Below are 8,218 nucleotides of genomic sequence, written 5' to 3' on the forward strand. Positions count from 1 at the left end.
TGTCACCATCATCCAAGTCAGTGAGAGTTTGTCCACACGGCAGCAGGAAGCGTCATGTGTCCGTCCTGAATGTTTGCAGCTTGACGCAGCTGAAGTGAAAGCAGCCGACAGAGTTGAGTGTTGAGGCGGAGAGCAGCTGGACGTGTGAGCCTCTGATCGCTGTTTATTCAACCTGATTACTGCAGCATTTATAGTTTTATGACTCAAAGACATCCTCAGAGGGAGAACGATGAGAATGAATAACGATGAGAATGAACAACGACAGGAATCAACAGCAGGTCTTTTGTGGTGTCAGTCAGATTTGTGTCACTCGCGGAAATAAGTGTTAACTTTCATAGTTACCAAACTGGTACAGCTTTATTCTGTAAGCACTGATTGTTTTATGAGCACATAGTGAATCTAAACAGGCAGTTTAGACCAGAAGAGAAGAAAAAACACTGGACAGCACCCGTGGTTCGATCCCAGGGAGGGATAGAGATCAGCGAATTCTGCAGAGAGAATTGTTGAGCGAAGTAACCACTGAGCTAAACCAGTGCAGCTGTTCAGACAGGAGAAGCTGCTTTTATCCAGCTGCTGTCTCTGAAGCTGCACTTCGTGGTGCCACATTTGGACAGTTTTCTGTTGTTTAAGTATTTCTGAAGACAGTATTCCACTGTTGTTGGTTTGTTTGACATATTTCATCTGGCAGCATCACTGTCTGATCTTTGCTGTTTGTTTTTGTAGATTTTTACAATATAAAACTATGATAACCCATTGAACTGAATTGAACATTTGTTTAAATAAATCGGGTATTTTTTTCATGTTGCATGTTTAAATCAAGCTGAGCTAAAGTGCTGCAAGTTACAAGACAGACAACACACAGCAGCTGGATAAAAGCAGCTTCTCCTGTCTGAACAGCTGCACTGCTTTAGCTCAGTGGTTTCTTCTCTGTAACAATCTTTTTGTTTTTGTGGTTCAATCCTTCCTCAGGATCAAACCACAGATGCTGTCTCATGTTTTTATGGTTCCCTCTGATTCCAACCTGCACATTTACTCTAATAAAGACGTTGTTGCAGAGCTCCAAGTTCATTTCTCCTCTGCAATGTCTCATTAAGAAGTGCAGCGTCAGAGGCAGCAACTGGATAAAAGCAGTTTTTCCTGCCTGAAAAGTCGCACTGGTTTAGCTCAGTGGTTACTTCTGCACAAATCTACCTGATTTCGCTCACCCATCCCTCTGCGGGATCGACCACGGGCGCTGTCCAGTGTTTTTTTCTCATCATCTGGTCTAAACTGCCTGTTTAAATTCACTATGTGCTCATACAACAATCAGTGCTTACAGAATAAAGCTGTACCAGTTTGGTAACTATTAAAGTTAACACTTATTTCCGCGAGTGACACAAATCTGACTGACACCACAAAAGACCTGCTGTTGATTCCTGTCGTTGTTCATTCTCATCGTTCTCCCTCTGAGGATGTCTTTGAGTCATAAAACTATAAATGCTGCAGTAATCAGGTTGAATAAACAGCGATCAGAGGCTCACACGTCCAGCTGGTCTCCGCCTCAACACTGAACTCTGTCGGCTGCTTTCACTTCAGCTGCGTCAAGCTGCAAACATTCAGGACGGACACATGACGCTTCCTGCTGCCGTGTGGACAAACTCTCACTGAGGCAACTTTTCCATCTCATTGCTTTCTTAAACATCTTTGTATGACTGCATTGCTGTCTTTTAATGTGTGCTATTTTCAAACATGCCAATATATGCAAATATGTTCAAACACTGATAAATGCAAAGTCGGTATAGGCTACAAATAACTCGGACATGGTGTCATGTTAATACAAAAATAAAAAGTTCATCGATGCAAGTCATTGTTCTTTTATTGTAGTTTTTAGGTTACTGAGCAACAGCTTTTTTGTAGTTCATGAATAATATTGTCAAGCTTTGAAGTCAGAATATTCACCACAGAAACTCTCAGCTGTCAACAGTCTGCTCAAACATATTCCAGCGCTCCTAAATGCCCCATCTACGCTGACGGTACGCCAGCATCGCTAGCAGACCTTAGGTCAGATGCTCAGATGTCTTCTTCTGTGTATTTCATATATTTGAGTTATCAACTGATCTGGGACCGGGTGAGTTGATTTCCTGTAGCGCATGCGTATAACCGTCAGTGAAATTGGTGTGTTGACAAATATCGGGGGAGGAGCACTGCGGCGTAAGTAGAGCTTTGTTCAGTCTGGAATATGTCCTGCACTATTTACACCATATTAACTACACAGTTAAATGTCTTTTTACATTGTGTTTAGTAGCTGTTGCAGTCACTGTCTTCACTAGAGCAGCACAAAGGAAAGTGCTTCGTTAAACATCTGTACGAACCGCTGGGGCCGAGTGGTTATGTAGCAGAAAGATCCGTGTCAAGTCAACACAACGACACAGTTGATTTCCGGTGAAATTTACAAATTAAAATATCTTCTTACTCACGCATCCAAATTTTTCCGAGTTACGTGGCTAAAATTAACAATACAAAAATACATCTAGAGATTCTTTTTGTAATGCAAACGAAATCGCTCCCTCACAACACCGCTGTGCTTCGCCCAGACGAACGACCGCGCAGTTTCTTCTTCAGTATTTTTAAAAGCAGAATCGGTCGTTTCCGTTTCCACCCGCACTAACGTTCGCAGCTTGCTCAGCACCCACAGCTAGCTACCGCCAACCTTTACTAACATCGTTCCAGCTTTATTCTCCTGTTTTCACGCTTATTACTGTTCAATGTCTTAACGGTAGTCAGCATTGTGTGGTTTCGAGCAAAGTTTCGCCTCGTTTCTCTGTCAAACTTATGAACTTGTCTGACAGTCTGGCTGTGGGCGCGAGTGAAGGCGGTCTCCTCGTCCAACACCTTCGCTAGAAATGAAGAGGTGAGTGGGACGGTAACATTCGCCATTGTTAACTAATAACAGCAGATTTAGGCTAGCAGCCGGCCGACTAGCAACAACATCAGTAGTTATTAAGCTAATATCACCACAACATGATTTATCTCTTGTGTTTCTCGTGTGTGAAGCCAACAGAAAAGCCCCGAACCAGACGGGAGTGTTGCCGTCAACGAGGAAGGTAAAAGGAATAAACTTTCACCAATAAGACAGTGTATTGTGTTGTTAACGGGTATTTTAAAGCCATCAAGGGACTGGTGTGGCATTTGTATGTTCTCTACTGAGTCAAACAGGTTCAAGTTCTGACTTTGAGTGAAACTGGTGGAGGTTCAGGCTTTTAAAGTCATCATATTATAGAGCTGCTCTGTCTTTGGACTTGGTTCTTACAGCTGTGAAGTTGACTGATGCCTCCTATTTCTGCTCCTTCAGGGTCCGTAGCCACAGCAGAGGATCCAGCAGCCATTGCCACCATCCAGTCTGCTGCCACCTTCACCGACCAGCCCATCAAATATCTCTTCAAGACAGAAGGAGCAGGAGGGCAGGTGGGATGGAGCGTTATTAAAAAATGAAGTTCACCTGTGGGATGTTAGTTCAAACCTCTTCAGCTGTTATTTCTACCAAGAGGCAGATAATCAGATCTCACATCCTGCATTTTTCTAATCAGCCATGCAGTGATTTTTTGTAAACCTATTTTTGATAAAATAAGCTAATTTAAAAATGTGCTGCTATGGCTTTGATGCAGCCATCCGGCTATCTGCAGTCACCAGTCTGATCTGTCCCGCCCACAGCGCTATCTGACTGGTCAACGGTCACCAGTAAGAGCCTGAAGGATAAATGATATAAGTTCTCTGTTAATTAGACATGAGGAGAAAAGAATTAATTTCAACAAAGTTTGTTGTTGGAGTTTATGTTGCTCTAAATTTTGCCACCACTATTTTAATTTTTGCTTCAAATATGTATCAGTTATCAGTCTCTTTGATTACTAATAATCTGAGTTGACCATGAAAAACTTTATTGGTCAGCAGAGCACAAATACACCATTCATCTGGAAGTGTAATCAAGAAGTTGTCGTAGATTAATCGTAGCAACTGGACTTGCTTGAGTTTCTTGAAGACGTTCCACTTCTCATCCAAGAGGCTTCATCAGTTCTGACCGACTAGTTGGGAGATCCAGATACCTATATGCTTAAGGAGTCATTAACACCTGAGTTTCGAAGTTCGAGTTCGAAACTCAGGTGTTAATGACTCCTTAAGCATATAGGTATCTGGATCTCCCAACTAGACGGTCAGAACTGATGAAGTCCAGTTGCTACGATTAATCTACAAGAATAACCATGACCTGGATGACTGAGAATCGTCACAGACATGTAGTCAAGAAGAAATCTTGCTGAAGATACCACACGTAGACAGTCGTTAGACACATGTCAGCATGACAGCTAAATGAAAATAGATATTCAGTTAATATTGCAGGTGGACAATTGAAATGTGAATTAAACATTTTGATCAGAAACTAAGCAGGATTTGTATTGTTCCACCAGCTGGGGTGCAGCAAATTAAGTAATTTCCCAGATGTCACTACAGATGCCCGCTGCTGAATCCACAGGATGTTTATGACCTTGGAGGTCATGTGACTGAGCTAAAACAGACCCTCTCCGCATTTTAACCCACACCCACTAAAAAATACAAACATACTCTGAGTACTGGTGGCTCACTTCACTTAATGGAGACCTAAAAGTTCAGGTTTTCAAGTTTCAAGATTTGGATTATGTATGTGCGTATGCTCTGCTGTGGTTTGTGTGTCACCTCGGTGGTAATCAGATATTGAGTGTAATGTGCTGTGTTGCAGGTGACCTACAGAGTGATCCAGGTGTCAGATGGCCAGTTGGAGGGTCAGACAGATGGAGCTGCAGCAGTTAGCCTGGTCGCTGGCTTCCCTGCCACCACCCAGGCTGTCACACAGGTGAGAGCGACACTGGCTAACTGTGCAGGAATACATTTCCAACCACTCCAGTTTATAAAATGTGCCTTTTATACGGTTAAATACGCTGAAACCATGTGGTTTAAAAAGTAGTGAGTGGTGAAAGAAATATTCTTCACGTGCAAACTAATAAACCCACCAGCAACTAACATAAATTTAAACGGACCACAGCTGCATATTTGTATAAAAAAAAGTAAAGCCTTGAATGTACAGAAGATGAGTGTTTGAAAGTAAAGGGATTGGTATTGGTGCATGCATTCTTATATTTAGTAAAGGACAAAAACTGCCCTGAGAAAACAAAGGTCTTGTCACAGCATGTGTGGGTCTGTTTTATTCTCTGACTGTTTAGGATATCTGTCTCGTGCTAACTATGAACGACTACACAATTACACAAGTGTTTGTTTTGTTCAGGGGACACAAGTCTTCTCTCGCCAACAAAAAACCTTCCCATACTTCAACTTTCACAGACTTGATGTGTGTGAAGATTGACCTCTTGTTCACACATTCACCCGCTATGTAGTGTTTGCTATATAGAAGACTCACAAGGGCATAAGGGCAGACAGATGTTCGTACTGTTTGGACACTACTTGGATGTAATGCTGCTACATAATTATGTGCCATAAATTTGTAATTATTTCTGTTGCATAAACAAACGCTATAACATCTGCACCACTTTTGAGGCCACTGACAACACAACACAGCTATTTCTGACTCCTCCTTAGCGTGCAGGTGATGTTATAACCTGCTGTGTTAGCAAGGCGGCTTCATTCAGCCGTCGTGATGTGTCCCTGTTCCTAAATTCTCTTAATTTAGGAATGTTTTTATAGATGCTAGCTGAAAGAGACATGCCACAAAGCATGATGGTCTAAGTTGGTAGCTATAGTGTATGGCAGGGGTGTCCAATCCTGGTCCTTGAGGGCCACAGTCCTGTGATGATGATCAGCTCATCATCAAGCTCTGCAGAAGCCTGATAACGATCCTGATGATTTGATTCAGGTGTGTTGGAAGAAGGAAACATCTAAAACATGCAGGACTGTGGCCCTCGAGGACCAGGATTGGACACCCCTGGTGCATGGCATCTGTACATTACATTTGGGCATGCCTCATGATGACATTGTACAGCACAGTGTAGTGGATGAAATTTACAGTTCAGAACCCCAACAGCACTTACAATAGCCAGTTGTGTAAGATGCAAGAGGAGGAGACACAAGGAGAGAGGAGTCAAGGAAACAGATATTTTAAAAAAAAGAGACATCATTGCTTCAGAGCCGTGTCTCTAAAACAATGTCAACTAAATGTGATGTGTGGCATCATCTATCCAGCCTGCTGCTGGCTTTTAGGATGTCTGTGGGATGAGCAGAACACTGTTCATGAAAAACTTGTAGTATATATTTACCTATAATTCAATTGACAATGTGGCAGAATGTAAAATGTGGAAGTCAAACATTTTTATTCGATTGTTTAACACATACATGTGTAATGAAGCATAAATGAGTTGTGACACACGAAGGAAGAAGGACGCTCAAATTAGTGAAATGACATGAACCCAAATAGATCTTTTTTTTTAAAGGGCAGACATTTTGACATGTCATAGCAGGAGAAACAAAGGTGTATAAATGATGGCTGCTTTCCACTCAGGCTTGATTTTGTGCCAGCTGGTTCACTGTCATGGTATACTGGAATATGTAAGGGAACAGAACCATCAATAATTCCTCCTGTCAGCCCCTGCTGTGACAAATCAAAATGTCTGCCATGAAATAAAGGTCTATCAGACCACCAACAGTCTATTTCTGTGATTTATTGTGATTACAAAACTGATAAGTTAGTTAGTTGTGGTTCATTAGACTCATATTACTGGATGACTAGTTTTCACATTTTTGTGAAAATTCTAATGTATCCATCGCTCTGGTTTGTTGACAAAAAAAGTAAATGGTAAGACAACTTTAGTGCATAATGACGTTAGAATAGAACAGGAGACAAAAGAAACTGGAGAAAACACATCATAAACATGACTTCGTCATTATAATCTTGACTCAACCATAAAGGCAAACATGTATAAAATACTAGCAACAAGCAACTTAAGCGTCTTCACCTCTGTAATCATGGACATTAGCCACACAGTCACCTTTATTGTTTACTATAAAACAATGTTTTATGCTGGTTGCAGGCCGTCTTTTCCCAGTCGGAGGGGTTGGAGGGAGACGGCAGCACTGAGACGCAGTACACCTACTACCCAGCCACCATAGCAGACGCCACCACCGGCACCATGGTGACCACAGTGCAAGCGTCTGACACTCTGCTGGGCCAGACCACTCCCACAGGTAACGTCTACACATACGTAGGCTTGGCACATACAGTCATGGAAAAAATGATTAGACCTCCTTGTTTTCTTCAATTTCCTGTTCATTTTCATGCCTGGTACCACTAAAGATATATTACCTGAAGAATACAATGAACACGACAACAAATGCAGCTGATTACATCATACTTTATGTCCTATTTGACATGCTTAAACTGAATTGTATTCCCTGTAGGGTATATAAGAGGCCGTTTCATGTCATGAGCAGCACTGCACATGGAAAGGCCTGGAGTGGTTTCCTGCTTACATTCAAGCCGTAGCACAACTCAGAAGTTGTCAGCTCTCACATAATGCCTAAAACAAAAGAATTATGTGAAGCCACAAAGGCAGCCATCTTGGCACTGCTGGAAGTTGGCATGAGTGAGAGACAGGTAGCGGAAAAACTGCAGATCTCCAAGACAGCCGTTTATTACACCAAGAAAAAACAAGCCCAACACGGTACAACCACATTGCTAGCTGGTTGTGGCAGAAAACGTCTTTCTACCCCACGAGATAACCATGCACTCATCCGTTCATGTGTCAGGAATCATCGTCAGACCTCCAGGGACCTTTAAAATGAGTGGGCGCTGTGGAGAAGTGTGACTTGTTTGGCAAGACACACAGAGTCACACAGAGCACAGAAGAAGCCCTTCATCAATGAAAGGCAGAGGAAAGCCCGGTTACTCTTTGCTGGAGATCACAAGGATTGGACTGTTGATGATTGGGCTGAGGTTCTCTTCAGTGATGAATCCAATTTTCAGCTGATGCCCACTCCAGCCAACTTACTGGTGAGGTGGAAGCCTGGAGAAGCCTACAAACCAGACTGTCTTGCCCCTACAGTAAAACATGGGGGTGGATCAGTGACCATCTGGGTTTGTTTCAGTTTGGGTGGAACAGGGCAAATGCAACTGTGAGAAGGGCGAATGGACCAGGTCATGTACAGGGCTACTCTGGAAAACAGTCTTCTTCCATCAGCTGGAAAACTCTTTCCTGCCTCCAAT

The 8,218-nt window shown here is 42.5% G+C and overlaps 1 protein-coding gene across 3 annotated transcripts in view; it reads left to right on the top strand.

Moving 5' to 3' along the window:
- The first annotated feature begins 2,159 nt into the window (after positions 1–2,159).
- usf1 (upstream transcription factor 1) overlaps positions 2,160–8,218 on the top strand; it is an 11,365-nt gene continuing 5,306 nt past the window's right edge. The window contains exons 1-6 of one of the 3 annotated variants that reach the window (XM_008305332.1): positions 2,160–2,421; positions 2,829–2,890; positions 3,034–3,083; positions 3,332–3,444; positions 4,748–4,861; positions 7,047–7,200. In XM_008305332.1, the coding sequence (XP_008303554.1) occupies positions 2,883–2,890; positions 3,034–3,083; positions 3,332–3,444; positions 4,748–4,861; positions 7,047–7,200 (439 nt within the window). In that variant the 5' untranslated portion in view covers positions 2,160–2,421; positions 2,829–2,882. Of the gene's footprint in view, positions 2,891–3,033; positions 3,084–3,331; positions 3,445–4,747; positions 4,862–7,046; positions 7,201–8,218 lie in introns of all 3 variants that reach the window. The other 2 variants (XM_008305333.1, XM_008305331.1) reach the window with 2 other exon arrangements.

The sequence above is a fragment of the Stegastes partitus genome, unplaced genomic scaffold (genome assembly GCF_000690725.1).
Source record: "Stegastes partitus isolate 25-593 unplaced genomic scaffold, Stegastes_partitus-1.0.2 Scaffold2477, whole genome shotgun sequence".
Taxonomy (NCBI): domain Eukaryota; kingdom Metazoa; phylum Chordata; class Actinopteri; family Pomacentridae; genus Stegastes; species Stegastes partitus.